This window comes from Danio rerio, chromosome 7, assembly GCF_049306965.1.
Source record: "Danio rerio strain Tuebingen ecotype United States chromosome 7, GRCz12tu, whole genome shotgun sequence".
Classification (NCBI taxonomy): Eukaryota; Metazoa; Chordata; class Actinopteri; order Cypriniformes; family Danionidae; genus Danio; species Danio rerio.
This window is the reverse complement of record NC_133182.1, coordinates 39,307,764-39,328,511: the sequence shown is the minus strand read 5'-3', so window position 1 is coordinate 39,328,511 and position 20,748 is coordinate 39,307,764. Positions and strand designations below refer to the sequence as shown.

The 20,748-nt window shown below is 35.5% G+C and overlaps 1 protein-coding gene across 50 annotated transcripts in view; it reads right to left on the bottom strand.

The window, feature by feature from the left end:
- dgkza (diacylglycerol kinase, zeta a) overlaps positions 1–20,748 on the bottom strand; it is a 193,068-nt gene that overhangs the window by 42,814 nt on the left and 129,506 nt on the right. For 15 of the 50 annotated variants that reach the window (XM_068222705.2, XM_073908816.1, XM_073908814.1 and 12 more), the window contains 11 exons: positions 19,895–20,035; positions 19,699–19,777; positions 19,496–19,551; positions 17,298–17,360; positions 16,921–16,994; positions 14,998–15,109; positions 14,697–14,896; positions 11,982–12,085; positions 9,094–9,173; positions 5,191–5,235; positions 4,290–4,359 (listed from right to left, as the gene is read on the bottom strand). In XM_068222705.2, coding sequence (XP_068078806.1) covers positions 4,290–4,359; positions 5,191–5,235; positions 9,094–9,173; positions 11,982–12,085; positions 14,697–14,896; positions 14,998–15,109; positions 16,921–16,994; positions 17,298–17,360; positions 19,496–19,551; positions 19,699–19,777; positions 19,895–20,035 — 1,024 coding nt within the window. The remainder of the gene's footprint in view (positions 1–4,289; positions 4,360–5,190; positions 5,236–9,093; positions 9,174–11,981; positions 12,086–14,696; positions 14,897–14,997; positions 15,110–16,920; positions 16,995–17,297; positions 17,361–19,495; positions 19,552–19,698; positions 19,778–19,894; positions 20,036–20,748) is intronic. The other 35 variants (XM_073908817.1, XM_073908822.1, XM_073908815.1 and 32 more) reach the window with 3 other exon arrangements.

Below are 20,748 nucleotides of genomic sequence, written 5' to 3'. Positions count from 1 at the left end.
CATGTACAATTCAAAGAAAAAAAAAAATTCTCAAAACACTTGGTCGACTCAAACATGGTTGACACATGATCAGAACCAATCAGAGTGCAGCACAAAAAGGCAGGCCAGGTATTTAGACCAATTGTGTTGATGGATTTGTGAACACTAAACAATCCCCTCACGTTGTCTTAATGAGCAGAGAAAGAAAGATTGCCGGAGGTCTCGAATCTTATAGAAGCAAATGACTCCCAAAGAGAATTCACATGCTCAAAATGAGCACATAAACAATTTCCCCAGAGTTGATCATCATACCTGTGAAGAACACATTTGCAGCACAAATAATGAGTGCACATGAATCCTCACAATCTGGTGACATCCTGCCCCATATTGCTTCTCCGTGGCATGAAGAATCCCCTCCATGATCCAAGAAAACTCTATAACACTGTCCTTGGATCAGACTTTTCCCCCTGCTTGAAATGGTTATTATTTGACAGGACCTTCATAACACTGAGCTTAGATCAGATGAGGCGCCACAATCACTCTCAAATGTTCTGACTCATCCTGCGGTTCTTTCTCTGGTAATAAAGCCCTCTGAAGCTTTTTAGTCTTAAAACGAGGAGATGAGTTTTGCTCTGGGCCACTGGGATGAGAACAAGGAGGGACTGGAACGAAAGGATGAAGAAGAAGAAAAAAGAGTGGAAAGATGCATGTTCTGAACAGGGGATTGTGATGTACTGTCATTTCGCTGGTTTGACGTGTGGCACTTCAGGATCTGTGTGAACGTGACTCAGCTGTCACTGAGGATTTGTGTGTAATGATGACTGGCTCCCTGTATCTTGAGATGCTGTCAAGTGAAGTCTGTTGGTCCTTTCAACACAACTCGCCTTCTCAACAAAAGCATCACCTGTGTGTGAAAAGCTATTTATCACCTCTCACGGAATACATAATGTGTATAATTATCTTTTTGCTCCATGAGAGTTCAGTGCATTGGGAAATGTTGACACATTAAGTTTGTCATATGAAAGCTTCGACTCTTTGAAGCACATTACTTTTCACCGAACTTTTATAATTAGTTGCCATTAGATAAAAGTGCACTTTTAAGAAAGAGGTTGTGACTACAACACTGCATGCATCACTGCAGTCCATTTTTTGTTGAGCTGATATTAATCCAAATCTTGAGCAGGATACCGCATAGTGTAAAACAATCAAGTAGTATATGAATGTGTACTACTCTTTGAAGCTAGGACACTCTATTGAATTTCGTGGTTTTTTATTTCAGGATGTAATAAAAACTAGAGCTGTATGATATTGGAAAAATCTGATTTATTGCAATATATTATTTTTCTGTGATATACATTGTGATATGAATACTACTGGCGTCCCGGTGGCGCAGTGAGTAACACGATCACCTCACAGCAAGAAGGTTGCTGGTCTGAGCCTTGGCTGGGTCAGTAGGCATTACTGTGTGGAGTTTGAATGTTCTCCCCGTGTTTGCATGGGTTTCCTCAGGGTGCTCCGGTTTCCTCCACAAGTCCAAAAACATGTGGTATAGGTGAATTGGGTAAGCTAAAATTGTCAGTAGTGTGTGTGTGTGTTTCCCAGTGATGGATTGCAGCTGGAAGGGCATTCGCTGCGTAAAACATATGCTGGATAAGTTGGAGGTTCATTCCGCTGTGGCTACTGCTGATTTATAAAGGGACTAAGACGAAAAGAAAATGAATGAATTAATGAATGAATACTATTTTACAATATGACATACTGTATATAGCTCGTTTTAATAAAATTATAGCTTTAAATAATGTTATTAATTTAGATTGATTGTGATGATTTTGTAGGGGAGAGAATCATGCTAATTAAATTTATATAACAAACTTAAATTAGATAATGGTTAAGATTAAGATTAAAAGCATAGATAAACATAAGAGCAATAATAAAAGTGAATTAAACAGTGCATTAGGGTTTCAAGGGAGTCTAACAGAATTCAGATACAGACATTAAATAATTGTAAAATAACACTGAACAGATTTCATTGTATAAATAAAACTGAAAAACGTATTATGCTTCAATGCTTGTAGTATTAAAAACACAAACAAATGATAAACTTTCACTTCACTATGGTTAAACTGTTCAGTGACTCCACAAATCCTTATGTGTTCTGGACTGTGGCTCCTGATCAACTATAAACCCAGCTTATAAACTCAACATTTCAGATCCTGCACTGTGACTATTGCAGACGTGCACATTGGAGTTTCAATGCTGAAACTATATATTACACAGTTCTAATAAAAAAATAAGCAAAGGGCCCTTGGCAGATCTTAAAAATTTGGGATGATCTATCCCACCGTGTCATTATTTATTTAACAAAAAAAGCCAAGATAGAAAAGCCATTACTGCAAATGTGTTCTTTACAGGTACTGTATGAGGATACACTCTGGGGAAATTGATTGTGTGCACATTTTGTGCACATGAATTCTCTTTGGGAGTTATTTGAGACCTTTGACAATCTTTCTTTTTCTGCTCATTAAGACAGCGTGAGGGAATTATTTTGTGCTTACAAATCTATCAACATCATTGATCTAAATACCATAAGCTGAACAAGTTAAAAAATCAATTATGGGTGCCTAAATGATTTTTGTTTAGGCTATATGTTGTTATTCATCTGAGGTTTTCTTTTAATACCCGCAATCATTTGTTATGTCCTAAAATGTAACAATTGCAAATTTTTCACAAGACTGTATGTACAGTAAGCGCACAAAATTGTATTTGATTATGGGAAATACAGTAATATAATAAATCATGATTACACTTTAAATGTGAAATTCCGCCAAATCATGATGGTAAACATAAATAATCAAAGTTGGGTGTATCATGTTTCACAGTAAGACGTTGCTCTATTCTAATTACATTTTTAGGGATGCAGTAATGTAACGAATTACAACTTACATTAGTGTAATTTGATTACAGTTACTAAAGTCAGTGTAAATGTGTTGCGTTACAAATACAGTTTTAGAAGAAAAATGCTCCTTTTAAATCACGTTTTCCACTGCAACGTCAGTTAATAAGCATGCGCTTTTAAATTTTTAAAGAACGTGAGCTAAAATGGTTGCTGTTGAGAGTGGATGCTTCTTCAAGTGGTAATACAGACATTACTTTGTAATACATATCTTCATTGAGCGTAAAACAAAAATATTGTTGTGAAATGCAGTCTATGTCCAGTCTCTAAAGAACTGCTGACTGCTTTTTAACTAGCAACTTGTTAAAGCACTAGAACGGAAAGCATTCTATGACAATACTCGTCATCAAGGAGGACACTGGCCCCAAAAAACACGATGGTCCAACTCGGCGTAAATAGGCTAACTTGGATTTCTGTGCAGGATTGGGAGTAGGGGGATTTTCTGAATGTGAAGAGAAGCATAGCTGCTTATGGGACCATTCACACAATGCGTCTTTTGCTTCATTTTCCAGGCAAACCAGTTGAAACACACAAGTCATGTGACAAGAACTGACCGATCAGCCTGATACTTTATAAGGAATATACACACTAATTACCACTGATACTTTATAAGGAATATACACTAATTATCTCAGACAAACACAGAACACCCAAACACTACAGTGTTTTTGCATAGTATGGATGTCAAAGGTTACAGATGTCCAGTTTTCTTCATGTCTTCTTTTGTGTTCAGGTTTGGAACAAGTGAATGATGAGAGAATTTTAAGTTTTTTGAATATGTCAAGCTGCTTTGATCGGCCCATTGTAATGTTTCTCAGTAAATATTAAATTACTAAAAGAGCTGCAGTATAATTTGTATTTTTTTAGGTATATTTTATATGTTTAAAGTAACTTCAAATAAAGTAACTAGTAATCTGATTACGTTTTACATTAAGTAATTAGTAATGTAATCAGATTACAATTTCCAGTAGTAGTCAGTAATTTGTAATCTATTCCTTTTTAAAGTAACTTATCCAACACAGTAAATAATAAATAAACTAATGACAGTAATCACCTTGGCTCAAAAATGTTCAAAAAGATTCTGTTCTGTAGCATGGAGATTTATGAATCTTTCTGTTCCTCGCTTTGATTCTGCCGCTGATAAGAGAGTATTTTGTGGGCTGACTCATGGTTTTGAATCTCTGACCTTTACTCTTTGCCATTTGATTCACTGCAAACACCTACAGCTTTGTGCACTGATAAAAACACAACTCCAGCCCACATCCTTGAGGGCCACCATGGCACATTTTCTGTTCAGTACCCCAGATTTGACTCTCTCAATTCTAGCACCAAACTCACAGTGAAAAATAATACTCACAGTCGAGAAAGCACCATTTCGGTGATAGCCTCTGAGACGACAAAGCCTTTGATTTGCTCCCGTCACCTTCCTGTGAATGTGAAGAACAAACGGGGTAGAAGATGGGAAGGAGAAAAGACAAGAGTTCTGATTAATGTCAGTTCATGCCAATCAAACAAAAGGAAAAGTTCACTTTCACCACACAAACACAGACAGACCTGCCATTATTGCTTGTCACATCAATTCATTTCTTTCTACAAAGCTCTAAACTGCCACTTGAACATCTACGACTAAGTCATGCAACAGAGTCAAGACTTCACTCACAGTACAACAACTGCATGCGCCATCACTATACAGTAAGCTGCCATTCTCGACAGAAGCTAAACACGACTGAAGGTATCCACACAAAGCACACGGGAGCACTTAGGACCCAGGGGAAATATCCAGAGCGAGTGGATTTAGCTTAGCAAGCGCTTCCTATAATTTGTGCTTATTTGAAGCTTCACCCATAACATCTGTCATAAGGGAACGCCGAACTAATGAGGGTTTTCTTCACGTCTGCAAAGCGACTAGTATCTAGGAGGCGCTAGAGTGCTCTAATCTTACAGAGAATGATGTGGATGAGATTTAGGACGAATTGGAGAATATTCTGCTTTGGAGATCATGTTAAGCTCTATCTGAAAACAAACTCTCCTGCTTATTTTATCTCTCTGGAGGTTTATGTACTCTTCCGGTAAACATGTCTGCCTCCGAGCCTATTTTTAGAGATTTTAAAAGTTTGTGGATAAATGTCCATCAAAAGCTGATGGGCTCTAGTACAAACAGCACAGAATTTGGTTTTCTCGACTCTTTGCGCAGGCTGTATTTCCAGTCTTGTTCCTGAAAGTGCTCCTGTCTCACCTCTCGCAGGTGTCTCACCCACCTGGAGCACCAGCCGCTGCAGAGACGGGTTACACGACACAAAGTCCTGCAGGAGACCCCATTATATTAGATACACACACACACACACATAAACCCCAGGAGATCAGATCAGACACACAGCCCACTAACTCAAATACACACACACTCACACCATCATATATATATGATTTTTTTAATCATCTGCAGCAGACAGTGGAACAACAGTGATCTCTGGGAAAAGTTCATACAGCATATATGAATGTGAGCATGTGAATGAGACTACTTCTGTTTTTGAAGAATATTGTGTGTGTGTGTGTGTGTGTGTGTGTGTGTGTGTGTGTGTGTGTGTGTGTGTGTGTTACTCTTGCTTTCTTTTTGACATCAAAATTAAACCAGATGGGGTTGTTCATTTGTTCTAAATGACAACTTATTAATTGTTTCATTTTTCAGCTGAAAGTTATTTTTGTAACCACTGATTTTTTTTTTCTGGGAACATGGATAGTAGGGCTGCATAATATATTGTTTTAGCATCGATATCAGTTATGATTATAGTTAACTGGGAGAAACCATTTAGAACACATTAGGAGAATTGTGTAGTTAATGCAGAGTTTAACCAAAATGGACAGTTTTCAATTGCACATGTTTTTAAGGGCTGACAGCGTTCAGTGTTCAGGCACAATACATTTGAACATTTGTAACTTAAATAAAGAAGATTTTTTAATTATTTATACGGTAAAGACTTTTGCCGTGTTATTTTACATTTGATTACTCAAATTCTACACACTGAATACTATTTGATTTCCCAGTTTATTTCACTGTTACCTTTGGTTATTAGTTAATATTTGATATTTTAACGAAGGATTTACTTCCCTACAGAAACAGTCTAATCTATTTAAACGAATAAATTATTTTAAAATTGTAGTTTAAGTTTATATTCTGAAATTTATTGCAGAAAAAACAAAACATTGTAATATCAGATCTTTTCAATATTGTGCAGCCCTAATGGATATAATGGGGAGTCATGAACAAAATGAGATGTTCTCGAACAATACTTTTCAAATTGTGAGCAATAACAACGAGAGAAAAAAGTAAATGCATATTCTTTGATTATCTGCGCATTTTGAGCACATGAATTCTCTTTGGGAGTTATTTGCTTTTGCAATATTTGAGACCTTTGACAATCTTTCTTTTTCTGCTCATTAAGACAGCGTGAGGGAATTGATTTGTGCTTACAAATCTATCAACATAAAGGACCTAAATACCATACACTAAAAATTGATTGGCGGTGCCTAAATGATTTTTGTTCAGGCTACAGTATATGTTGTCATCTGAGGTTTAGTTTTTATTCCCTGCCAAAAAGATCAGATTTTATGTCCGACTATGGTACAATTGCTCATTTTTCAAAAGACTGTATGTTAGAGGACTAAGAATCTATTTGATTGATGAAAAACATGGGAAACACAGTAATAAATAAAAATATTGTAACTTAAAGAATGATTTTGAAATTTTTTTTTTTGAGTAAAAGCTTCTGCAGTGTTTTTTGTTTTACATTTGATTCTTCAAAATTTCCACCTGAATACAATTTGATTTCACCAAAAACCATAAAACAGTTTATTTCACTGTTATCTTTGATTGCAATTAGTTAATATTTTTAATTTTTTTGAACGATTCACTTCCCTACAGAATCAGTCCAATCAATCTAAATAAATAAATAATTTCTAAATACAGTAGCAGTTTAAGTCACCTGGTGAAATTGTTTATATATTGCAATATTGATTGTAGAAAAACAAAACATCGCAATGTTAGATTTTTCCAATATCAAGCAGCCCTAATAGATAGTATGGGGAGTCATGAAAAAGATATTCTCGACCAATGGTTTTCAAATTGTGAGACAAACAAAAAAATTGTGCAACAAAGAGAAAGAAAAAAGTAAATGCCTATTCTAAAGTTTACCTAAACAATACACTGAGCATTCACAAGTCATAAGAGTAAGTAATTATAAACCATATATAGTGAGGAGAAGTCCTTATTTTAACTTAATGTTAAAGGTTATGTGCCCAGTCAAACTAGAGTATTACTTTGCATTGATGTTGTTTAAAGGTTGAATATTGGATCACCTGATAAAGGACAAACATGATTTGTGTGCAATTTACTTTCACCATAAATGTATGGCTAGAGGGCATGGCATTATGAAAATTTGAGAAAAAACTGTCACTGTCAATGTCATTTGGCCAATTTTTGGTATGATGTTGAGATATTGTATTAATAATAATGCATTTTGATAAAGGTGACTGCATTAATAATGCTTCATGATGGTTTTAAATTGTTTGTGGTAAATAAGTAAATGAACAGCGCATCAAAACCTAAGAATTGAACAACATATGCATAATCTAACTGGAAAGGTTAAAAAAAAAACTCCAAAAACAAAACCCCCGTCAACATTTACTCAATTTTCCAACCCGGCAACTATTTATAAATTCAAAACCAATGATCAAAAATTAAGTGAAAAAGAGCCCCTATTATGTGTTTTTGAAAATGACCTTCCATGCAGTGTGTAACACAGCTCTAAGTAAAGTTAAATATCCAGCTAAGGATTAAATCTGAAAGTGCACTGTGTGTAAAACTATTGATTCATATATAAAAGAGAAAGTTAAAATAGTGTTATTTTTCCTACCCAAAGATGTGGCTGTGAAGAGTCAATGGATAAAGTTTATTTTTGCAAAAATATTATAGCTCCAGCCTTGTACTGTGCTCCTGTCATTTTTCTGACGAGTGCTTCAGCAATCTACATGCTTACAACAGGAGATTTATCGGCCGTTTGCTAAAAGGAAGGATCAGAAAAGACTACTGATGTATGGGACTTTGTCAGAGCTTGACAGGAACTTTACAGTACACAGTTCATGGATCAGTTCCTTCCTCCATTTCACAAGTCTAAGCAACCTAAGTGTGATTAAAATGGTTGCCTCCTTGTTTTCTCTAGTTTGCAAATTATGAATTTAATTGTGTTTTGTTACTTGTAACCGCTCCACGTACCTTGTACTGTATCTGGTTAACTCTTTATATTCTCATTTCGCATCTAAAACCACATTGAAAATGCAACGCTTACCACTTTCTTTACTGATTTAAATGCGTTTGTGAGCTCGCAATCCACTGCCACTTGTCATTGCTATGGCCACCATCAGCTATTCTTACACTTGTGGCGTTCAGGTTTCAAAATAGTTCAACTTTTGCCACTGTGTGGATTAATACTGAATGTGTGTCATGGTAATGAAGAGCTGACAGAGCAAACTGCATTGCTTTAATGCACTCCTTTATTGGGTTCACACATACACTCTGCACTCTGACTACTTCAACAATGTTGATAAGTCGTGGTGGGCGTTTCTCTCTGTCTCACGCTGAACGCAGTCAACCAATTGCAATAGACTAGGTCATCTCACCAATCAGCACAGATTAGCATCACGCTAAGGAGGGGTTTGGGAACAAATTAATTGCTGAACAAATCATATGAGAGGTGTTGGGATAATTAGTTACAAATAAATGTATATTATAAGATACTACAAGAGTTTTTGACCTTGCATGCATATCAGCCTGTTGTTGGAGACCCCCAAAACCATAATATGGCCTTTTTTAACGCATAATAGGGGCTCTTTAAAACATTTAATAATATTTTAGAATTAAAACATTCTAATAGAGTGTCACTACTTGCAAATCTGGGTCCTGAAGGACAAACTAACCAAGCGCCACTGTTCTGTACTACATGTAATGCAGTAAAACTTCTCCATATATTATATTCTTATACAGTGACTGACTGTTCCCATCATTAATCAAACTCTAACACCTCTCTCCTCCTCTCTATTTTCCTGTCCTCTTCATTTCTCACTTTTACCCCTCTCCCATCTGTTAACCCCACCCTCTCATTTTTTACCTCCTGTAGTCTCTCGATGTGAGCTCGGCAGGTTTCCAAATCACTGTCTCCAGGGACAACGATGAGACCCAGTGGAATCGCTGCAATAAGGATGGAAAGACAAGAAACGAGAAGTTAGAATGAGAGATAAGGAGAAGAAACAGAATCTTTTCATCATTCGCACAGTAAAAGTCTGCTGCACGTTTTTAAAAATTTGGCCCATATTTCTCCTCTCAGGAGATACTGATCAGCAGAGGGAGATGAAATTTGAATTAAATAAGAGAATGGAAGGAAAGAAGGAAGGCAGGAAGGAAGGAAGGAAGGAAAGAAGGAAGGAAGGAAGGAAGGAAGGAAGGAAGGAAGGAAAGAGATAAAGAGACAAAGAAAGAAAGAAAGAAAGAAAGAAAGAAAAAAGAAAGAAAGAAAGAAAGAAAGAAAGAAAGAAAGAAAGAAAGAAAGAAAAGAGAATTCAAAGCATTGAAGATAAAATTCATCTCTGTCTCTGTGTCCTGGTGAATCTCTGTAAGCTGTATGTGTTGATGGAGATGATTTATGGCAGTTGTATTCAACATGCAGTGGCTTAGACCCAATCCAACTCATTCAAAGGAATCCAGAGACTCCTCATGAAACGAGGGCTGACAGTAATAGGCCATAGCCATTTTGTCTGCACTAGAGTCTAAATCACTGTAGGCATTTTGTAGACATGCAGCTGTAGGCCTGCTCTTATACGTGTCATTGAGAGAATCTGATGAAATATGATGTTCAAGCAGTGCAGTGGCTGCTGAGGGTACGTGTCCTCTCATGCATATGGACATTCTCAAGTCCAACTCAATTTAGAGGGAAATGGGAAAAAGTCAAAGATCTCACTCTGAGATCTCAACTGTGCAATGAAACACTCAACCACCCTTAACATCATGAAGATGCAGGAGTGCACGTTTTAAAGCTGGAGAAAAACTACAGTCCTACCCTGAGCAGCGAGCCTTGATGGCTTTAGAGAGGCAGGGTAATATTTCCAAACTAAATGAGCTTTCTCAAGAAGACGCTGAGTTTCTCTGACAAAGTGGGGAGCGAGAAAGTGAGAGAGGGCGACGGGGAAAGCGGGAAGAGACGAGTGGAGAAAGAACGGCGAGATATGGGAGAGGTCTCCTCCATTGAGGAATGTTGAGTTGCTTAGCAACATCTGAGCAGTCGTTCCCAAATTCAATTCAGGTTTGTTCTCCGTGCTCTCGCTCTTTCTCTTGAGTTGGTGGTATTGTCAAGGCTCTTCAGAAGAGTGAAGAGGGACTGACAGCAGTGAGCTGACGAGACACAAGGATGTGTGGTTTATTTTTGTAGCACAAATGAAAGAGTACAGAATGAGTGTATGAACTGAAAAGAGAGAACCACTTTCTCCTAGTTGACAAGCACTTTAAATGGATGAATTCAGTCAAACTAAAGGAAGTCTTACTTTTTTATTTTCTGTTGTTTTTTTTTAAAGTCAGACCAAAAGGCTAATGTGATTGTCAACCAGCATGTATATAAATTAATCATCATAAAACTGGTCTCGGGGTGATGGATATTCACTATTTTAAATGTTTGCTTATTAAAACAAAGCTTGATTATAACCATATACTTGAACATTAACAAACAATTTTTCATACTAGACTTGATTTTTGAAAACTGTAGGTAATAGTTTATTAAAACTAGAAATGTATGATGCTAACATTGCTGATGGATTGGTAAAATACTCCGTGTCAAATCTTAAAAGCGGCATAAAGCAGAGGCTGAATGTATTGTAATAGAGCCACTAAATTCCAACAGCACACACCATAGTTACTGAGGGTAGTGATGGGACGACACCTAGTGCTGGGAAATAGAAGTGTGCACACAGCTTGACTTGGGCACTCCTAAACAAATCGGGCAGCCAGAATAAATGTTATTGCCCTCACTTCATCAAATTCATCTAACTTTTGATGATCTTCAACACATGAAAGAAAATCTGGGATGTTTCTGTCCGTTTTTGGGTGAACTAATCTGTATCATAACCACAATTCTATTTAATTCAACTCATCTTTATTTCTATGGTGCTTTTACAATGTAGAATGTTTCAAAGCAGCTTCTAGCAAATTGAAACTGCTTCCATTCAGTGCAGTTTTCACAACTGAAGTTCAGTTCAGTTCCGTGTAATAATGTAAATGTCACTGCTGAATGCCAAACCACTGAAGAGCAACTTCAATGATGTTTTACAAACGACATTTAAGGGGACAAGTTCATTCAATAATTATTAACGGCCAGATTTTGAGGTTATATTTAAGGTTGGTCTGCAATCTAACTGCACTTGTCACTGACAAAATGAATAAAATCAAAGAAGACAAGTTGTGTTAACAGGGAAAAAATGAAATGTTAATTTTACAAAAGAAAAAAAAAAACATTAAATGATCAACAGTAAAGTTTTTTAAACATTTTACCCCAGATTTAGCTTTTTGGAATTAAAAATGTGGTAACATTCAAATCCAGTTTTGACATATTACTTATAAAAAAATAAGAAGGGACGCGTTTTTAAACTTAAAAACTACAATTACAAACTTAATAAATGACAAAACTATAAGCTTTATATCCTTATTTATTATTATTATTAATATTATTATTATTATTATTATTAGTATTACATCATCATCATCATCATCATCATTATTATTATTATTATTATCATCATCATCATGATCATTATTATTATTATTATTATTATTATTATTATTATTATTATTATTATTAATAATATCATCATCATTATTATTATTATAATCAGTATAATTATTATTATCATTATTATTGTTATTATTATTATTATTAATATCATTATGGTTATTATTATAATCATTATAATTATTATTACATTATTATTGTTATTGTTCATGTTTCATACTTACAAGCTTCTTTGAGCTTCTCCTTGTCGTAGTGCAAAGCTTCATAATCATGCATGCTGATACGGCTCACTCTGATCCGTAGTCGTTCTGGAAACGGTTGCTGACTGCTTGATGGAAAAAGATTATGGTTAAAAAAAATTTATTCAAACAAAAGATATTCATCAGGAACTGAAGTTTCTATAACAGTGGCATATCATAGTGAGCATGCAGTGATGGCTGTCAGGGTTGGAAACAGCATCTCGCATTTCACTAAACGGCCCAGCTGTCGCTATACTAATTAAATCTGTCTCCGCTTCCGATATTTAGCTTTTTAACCGTGGTTTCATTATGGGTCTATCTGCCGTCGATACAATGAGCTCACCTTGAAGCAGCCAGGTGTGAAATGAACAAAACCCCAGGGAGAGTGATTATCTAATTTCAGCAGGACTAAGCAAGCTTGTCTGTCCTTACCAGTCATTTATGAGGGTCATTTATTCACTTCAGGTGACATGGAAAAGAAATGAGACTGAGAGAGCAAATAAATCATACTAAATTGTCACACGTTCAGTAACAGCTCAATAAAGAGGCACATCAATCCAACAGTTTAACTTTTGCTCTGACTGTTTATTAAACATTAGCTAACCTAGTGCTTTAAAAATTTGTGTGTGCGTGAATGTGTGTGTATGTGTGCATTTGAATACTGCTGTCTTTTTAAAAGTCTTGCTCTTTAAATCTCATTCATAAATCGCAGACCTCATTCTTAATTACACACTAACTACTAAATACTAAATTGGGGGTTACAATATATCAATATTAAAAATAACTAATTTTTTTATTAACAAACTATCAAAATAAATAAATAAATAGATAAATAAATTAATTAATTAATTAATTAATAAGATAGATAAGATTTTCAAATTTTGAAATTTAACACATATAATTACAACCAACCCAAACCAAAAGAAAAAATAGGCTAGCGTAAATGATGAATATATTTTAAGCTACACATAATATTACACATAACAATACTGCAACATTGTAAAGAGTCCATTATTAGTGCCATTAATATTACTGGCAAATAAACATCTTGTCGGAGAACATGACAGGCAAAAGCGAGAGACAACTCAAGCCACACAAAAGAAAAGCTTCATTAGTTTGCCATTGTGGGCGTTTCTTGAATTTTATGAATAAGACATGGATTCAGACACCCCCTCAACACGACATGCTGATCAACAATCAGCAATACATTGCTTGTACAGTATACACTTATAGTTACCCTCTCTACGCATCCTTATTCTGAGTGGTTCATTGGACAAAAAGACGAAAAGACTAAATAAAACCAATAAAAGATGAAAGGAACTGACAATTATGTTTAAGACTCGCTATTATGCTCTTTTCATTTAGCTGTTTACTAAAAATGTGTAAGGTCTGCAAGTGTCAAAGATCAAGGAAGCATGATAAATGTAGTATTGTATAAATACTGTCTCCTAAAAGAAAGAACTGATTCTGAAGTGCCTGGAATGAGTAAGTAATAATTCCAGTCCTACTTCCTGCACAAACCTAGGTCAGTTTATTCAACCAATCAGCATAATGGCTTCACTGGCTGTAGGTAAACTGCCTCTTTTGACCCTCAAACACTCCAGTAGTTGCTGGAGGAGTTTGCTACATGATTTTGTGTGGTTGACATATTGAGAGCATGCTATTTTGTGTGCTATGAAAGCAAAACCACTTTGTATGCTCTTCTAAAGCAGCGGTTCACAAAGTAGGGGTCTGAACTAGACATGGGACGATAGCCGTTTTCAAGGTATACTACGGCTTTGAAAGGTCAATGTTTTAAAACCACCAAAAGGTTCTGCTATACCGCTCCTACGGTACATTTAAGATTTTTAATGTTTTTTTGTTTGTTTGGTTTTTACGACAAGAGTATCTCCAGCAGAAAAGATTGTGGGACAATGAGGTTGGGGGAGAATCACTTTGCGATTTCCAAAAGTCAAATTCATTTTACTAATTTACTAAAATTAACCTACAAAAGAAGAGTAATGTGAAATTTACATAATAAAATGCAAATAAAAATCCATCAGCCTATCCATTTTTTGCGACTCCTGCTGTGTTAACGTTATTTTAAAGACCCAGCAATTGAGTCAGATGCAGCAAATTGATTATATGGCACTAGGTTCAACTTTCTGACACCTTTACGACACTCACATGGAGAATGATCTCCATTAGTATGTGTTCAAGGTTTGTATATTTACTGTATAACCACTTCAGAGGATACTGGTGGTCGCGAGTCACTGGTATTGTTATTTTAGTCGTGATTGGAAATGTTTGGGAACCCCTGTTGAAGGATTAAGACTTTGGCTTGAATTGACACAAAACAAATCCCATAATTGCGGTTCATATTACTGTGTTTACAAGAGATTAATAGTTATAATTTGAACATGGGTGGGGGGTTTTCTGACGTGCAAAATAAAATATGTGCAATTTGACCAATCAGAGCTGAGTAGGCTCTTGGACAAGACAGGTTTAAAAGAGACTGAGTCTTTGAACAAATAGTTTCAGACACAGTGAGAAGTGACATTACAATGTACGTTATGACAAAAGTGAATTGTTTTTGGATCGTGAATGAATGTAAATCTAGTATAGCAATGTTGTAAATATTGCTTTCAAGAATTTGTTTGGTAGTAAAAATATGATATTATGACAGACCTACAAGTGTGTGATGTCAAATGTTGCACTCACTCGTTTAGCAGTGGTATAGATGTACGTCTCTTGGTTTTCTGCACCATGTTGGCCTGGTTTCGCAAAGAAATGTGAATAACAGATGGTGCTAGTTTACAAGGCTCCCCGTCCACCTGCATGGGGATTGACTTAAAGGTGGTGAGGGTGACTTCGCGACACTGATTTAACCTCTCACCGTGACCTCCGACCTGCAGTGTGGCCTAAAGTCACAAAAAACAACGCAGGGCACATCTGTTGACTTAAGAATAGACCCTTTCATTTGAAAACTCACTTCAAATGCATCCAGTGAGGTGAAACATACCAGTGATGTCATTGTGAATCCAATAACCTCAATGCAGCCATCATCATGACGCTGAGGCTCAAAGTCATGATGCTCACTCGGATTGCCCCATGGCATTGTGCCCGCACAGTACCTGAGATCAACATAAACAATCAAATTCTGTATTCAGATCCTTACACAGATATACTGATCAGTAGTACAGTACAGTTCAAAAGAGTTTGTATTTGTGAAAAAAATGAAAAAGTCAACAATGTAATTATGTAAATACAGAAATCAATGACAGATGAAAATTACATGCAAATAATTTATTTTAAATATACTGTAAGTACAATGTAAAAACATGTATGTACAAAACACATACATTGTACCAAATGCAGGGCTCAATAATAAAGACTCTCCGATGGCCCGGGGGGAGAAAACAGGATCCTTACTGCCTTGTCGCTAAAGTTTATTTTGTCTGTGACTATGTGTCAATTGCATGCAAATACAGTCTTCAAATCGGGAATACTTTCCATTTAAAAATACTTTCCATTTAAACATTTTCCATACTGCTCATTTTGCTTGCATAACACTCTGAATTTTGCTCATTATAAATGTATTTTTATTTTTTAAATATTCAAATTCTAGATTCACAGACATTATTTTCCAGGATCTTTGAGAAATTTAGTTACATCACAATTGAAATTTTACGAACTGTTAGTTATTTATTAAGTATTTGAAGAAAAGTTATGTTGAATAAAAAGTGTACTGTATGTATTCAGTTTGGGGTGGACTTAGTGATTTAGGGGCCCTAAGCAATTCCAAGTATGGGGTCCTAGCATTAAAACTCAAAACACTTTCTTTATGTGTATATATATATATATATATATATATATATATATATATATATATATATATATATATATATATATATATATATATATACACTGTAGAGAGAGAGAGAAAGAGAGAGAGAGAGAGAGAGAGAGAGAGAGAGAGAGAGAGAGAGAGAGAGAGAGAGAGAGAGAGAGAGAACATATGGAAATTGTTTTGTTTTTAAATAAACTGCACTATAGACGGAAAGTTCCAGTATTCATGGGGACCCCAAGATTTGAAAAGAATTAACGTTAGAATCTTAATGATTATAGATAGCTTTTACAATATATGATAGAAAATATTTAAAAGAGCTATATTATTAATATGGGCTTCTTAGAATTGGTCAAACAATCAAACTGTAACAAAAGTCAGTTCAAGCATAAATTAACGTTTAAACCGCCGACATAACATTATTTATCAATATGTGGACCTTTTGGGATTCTCGCAAGCTATGATAATTAAAAATGTAACACAAGAAATACTTTAGGACCAATGCTATTTTTTACATCCCTCAAAATGGTCTATCGTTATGTTTGGATTTTGAAAAAAAATATATAAAATGTGTAGCTGAGAGATAGCTATTAACTTTATTTATTTATTTTGTTTGCTGGGGCCAGTGAACATTTTGGCAGCGCAAGTAAAAATCTGAATCACCGGCCTGTTCGGGCCAGTAGAAAAAAGGCTTAGTGTTGAACCCTGAAATGATTAAATTTAAGTATAGAACATTATTAAGGCCACTTAATATAAAGTGAGACTGAAGTTTATATTAATCAAAGAATCCTGAAAAAAACTGTGACACACTAAAAACACTGGCTTCCACACAGTTCCTACAGGTTGTGCCATCACAACTCGATTAAGTAAACTTAATCTAACAAAGTTAAGAGGATTGAACAAAAAACAATTACTTAAGAATCGCTTTGTTTCAACTCATTGTAAATAAAATAAAATAAGTCCTTTTTGAGTGCAGTTTTCACAAAAAAATATTAAGTAGATTAATTGTTTTCAACATTGATAATAACAGCAACTGCACATACTGTATGCACAGATAAAGCACTCAGAAAACATTAAAAACATGATTAAGTGCATCACCTGGGGATATTTAGGAAGACCAGGCATTGCAGCTTCAAATCCTGGACCTTTGAGGTTAAATCTGTGCCGTCACACTACAAAGAATGAGAGAGAAGAAAGCAGCATAAACTAAACAAGTCAGCAGAACAAACCAACAGTCAGCAGAAAAAAAAAGTTTTCGACTCAAATTTAGACACACTACCTCCCAGTGCTAAAGCCCAAGAGGAAGAAACGCAAACAGACAAACAAGCATGCAAATATAGAGACTTAGAGTCAAACCTAAAATGCGCAGCATGATCATTTGCATTTTAAACCACACAGAGGCATGCACATTTACAGTATTTCCTCTCTTATTGTCTCCAGAAAAATATATTTGTTTAGTTTAATACTGTACATACGACTACTTTGATGTGCTTAGCCAGGTCTTTGGAGCTGCCCATCAAGAAATCAGAAAACGCTGTCTGTAGAGGAAAAAAAAAGATACTTGCATCAATGTCACAATGATTTATGTTGTATGATCAAGCAAAAAACACTGAGCTACTTGATTGTTTCCATTGATTGTTGACAAAAGCTACTTCCACCAACTTACACCTATAATAATTTTTAACACATTTGACTGGACTCATGTCATGACTCATGTGTTCTAATAGCCACTAATCACCAACTACATAGATAGATAAATCTAACTTTGTTCGCCTATATCTTCTCATCAGATTGTCAAGGTGTGTGTTTACTACAGGCAATATGATGCTTTGCCATTAGTCACTAGTGCAACACACAAGCATTGGATTGCCCATAGTAAATGTGCACCCTGACCTTGACCTAGACAAACAAGGTTGCTTTTACAGTTGTTTAGTGCACAAAATGTTTCATGGAGCTTCATATGATTAGATGAACACTGAAGTCACAAGCAATGTTTTAACTAAGTTTTTTTTTTTTCCTGGACATGGAACATCTTAGGACTGTTGCTGTTTATGAAAAGTCAGAGAGCATTTAGGATTCATATAAAATATCTTCATTTGCGTTCTGAAGATGAACAAAGGTCTCAGGGGACTAAAATTACATAAGGGTGAGCAATTAAAATAAAAAATTAAAATAAATAAAAAAACATTTTTGAGTGAACTAAGTCTTTGAATAATAGGAAGACCTGTTGAAGGATGGTTTCCACACTTTCCAGATTTAAGCTTTGCTATCTGAAATCTTAAGTTTGGAGAACATTTAAAAAAGCAAATGCTTTCTTTCCAGTCCTGATTTTGACACATCCTGGCCCTTCACAATAATTTAGCAGCTATCAGATCAGGTCAGAAACTAAACCTGCTGCATCCATTGTCCCATTTCATGTTTCTAGATAATTTATGCAAGCATATTTGCCATATCAAATCAAAAGATCAGATAAAGCCTGCTCATGGATTCACCTCTGTAAATAATGTTCGTAAAGTGCTTGAGAATGAGTTTTTTTGTGGAAAAAATAATTATTATATTATTTGTTTCTTTTTTTTTCCATTTAAATTTATTAAACAATTTATAAATTTGAATGGTAAAAGCTAATATGTGGGTGGCTGGATGAAACGCAAAAGATGCAGACCACTACTCATAAATCTCAAAAGGCATAGATTAGTTTAAATGTATTTAAATAGTCAGTTAAGCCATGTGAAGCTATTATTAAATACAAAGTCAAGCCAGTACAAATAGGCTGTAAAATGTGGAAAAGTTATTGCGATAAATTTAACTAATCATCTATTGTTATTTAGTTGTCTATTTCTGTGTGTATTTCTGTGTGTAGTTTGCATGTTCTCCCCATGTTCGCGTCGGTTTCCTTTGTGTACTCCATTTTTCCCCACAGTCCAAAGACATGTGGTACAGGTGAATTAAACAAACTAAATATGTGTGTGAATGAGCGTGTATGGACATTGTCCAGTGATGGGTTACAGCTGGAAGGGCATCCGCTGCGAAAAACATATTCTGGATAAGTTGGTGGTTCGTTCCACTGTGGCAACCCCAGATTAATTAAGGGACTAACTCGAAAAGAAAATGAATGAATGATTGAATGAATGTTACATCTTGAATCTTATATAAAATTTCACTCCATAGTTGCTAAATAATTGAACATTAATTAGATGATGTCATTGCACTGCTGTTTTGTCACCAGCAGGTCGCTACATTGCAGATCATGATTTTAAACATCAATAAACCTGTTCAGAGATTTAAATCTGATTCACCAACTAGCTTGAAGAACAAAATTAGCCAGCTGTTTGTTATCAGAAAAAAAAATCCAGGTCTGTCAAATCATCTCAGATCTTTTTGGTGAGGTATGATGAACAACAGACCCCTGGTATAACCTTCTGATCTGACTAACCAAATTTTAATGGCAGGTGTAAACAAGGCCTTGAGGTTTGCAATCGCAACACTTCTTTTTTTTTTTAAATGAAGCACGTATTTGCTGCATGGATGTATGATGCATGAATTGTTTACAATAAGAATGAATTGCCATTTCATCCCAATTCCATTGCCAATTCATTACTCTGAATCCAATGAGAACTTTGTGAAAACTTGGCTGTTTCAGTCTTAGGAGTTTGATTTTGTGTTTATCACTTACCCCTGCATAGAACATTTTGTTTCTGAACCGGCTGTTAAATTTCTCAGGATTAGCCTCTGAGGAGAAAGAAGACAAACCATAATGAATCTCAATTAGCACCAATCAATCGGACCTCACAGAAGAAACTTTACATCCTTTACTTTCTCAATCTAGTTAACAAGCAGTCGCACATTTATCAGACAGACTAGTGCGTTTTCACAAACCTCGAGATTCGTGGAACTCTAAAGTCACATGAGCATCAAATCCAAGGCTGAAGTAGTTATTGAAGACGTCTAGAGGGAGCTGTGGAGCAGAGAAACATCAATCACACTTTAGATGCTGACACACAATAAAAAGCATACCGCTGCTGTTCTGTGCTTCTGACAGCATGTGAAACAGCAGCACCGCTGGAGCTCTCACCTTGTCCGTCACCTGCTCGTCTCTTTCCTCTGGTCCTGCCTCTGGGTTGGGCTTCACAACAAGATTCCACCGATCCAGCTGTACAATATTCCCATCCTCCACATGAGACAGGATTTTACTCAGAGGTTCATCTGTGTAGCCCTGGTAGTTCACAAAACACACATTACAATGAAACTGGCTATGATTAAAGTGGCTCTGATTGGTCAGAAATCAACTGCAACTAGAAACTACACAGATAGATAAATCTTTACAATCATTACTTCTTAATAAATATCAAGCAGAAGAGTATTACAGTAGATTAAATACTTGGACTGCGTTTTCATTGAAGTTATGATTTGGTATACTGAAGAAATAACAAGCAGAAAAACATTATGGGATATTAAGTTGGATAGCATTCAACCCAGATTTTCAACCTTGTACACTAGATAAGAGATTTAAACAGTGGGTTTGGAGAGGAATCACATCATTTAGTTCAGTGACCTCTAACAGACATTACATGAGTTATCAGAAAGTTTGGGCTCCTGTTGGAAACAATGTGGATCCTCAATAACTAACCATTTTCACCTTTTTTTGGGCTTGCCCAAAAATACAGACCTTATGGTATGACATAGCGACTGAGATAAAAAAGATAACTGAAGAAGAATTGGACTACTAATTTATTACATTATACCATCGGAAAATAGCAGAAATTATTCCAAATATTGACAAATAATTCATTCAAATCCTTTTGGTAAGTAGCAGAAAAGCCATAACTCAAAAATGGTTTCAGGCTGATCTCCCAATTAGGGCTCAATGGATAGGTATTGTAAAGGAAACACATTGTATGGAGTGACTGACTTTTAACCTAAGAATTG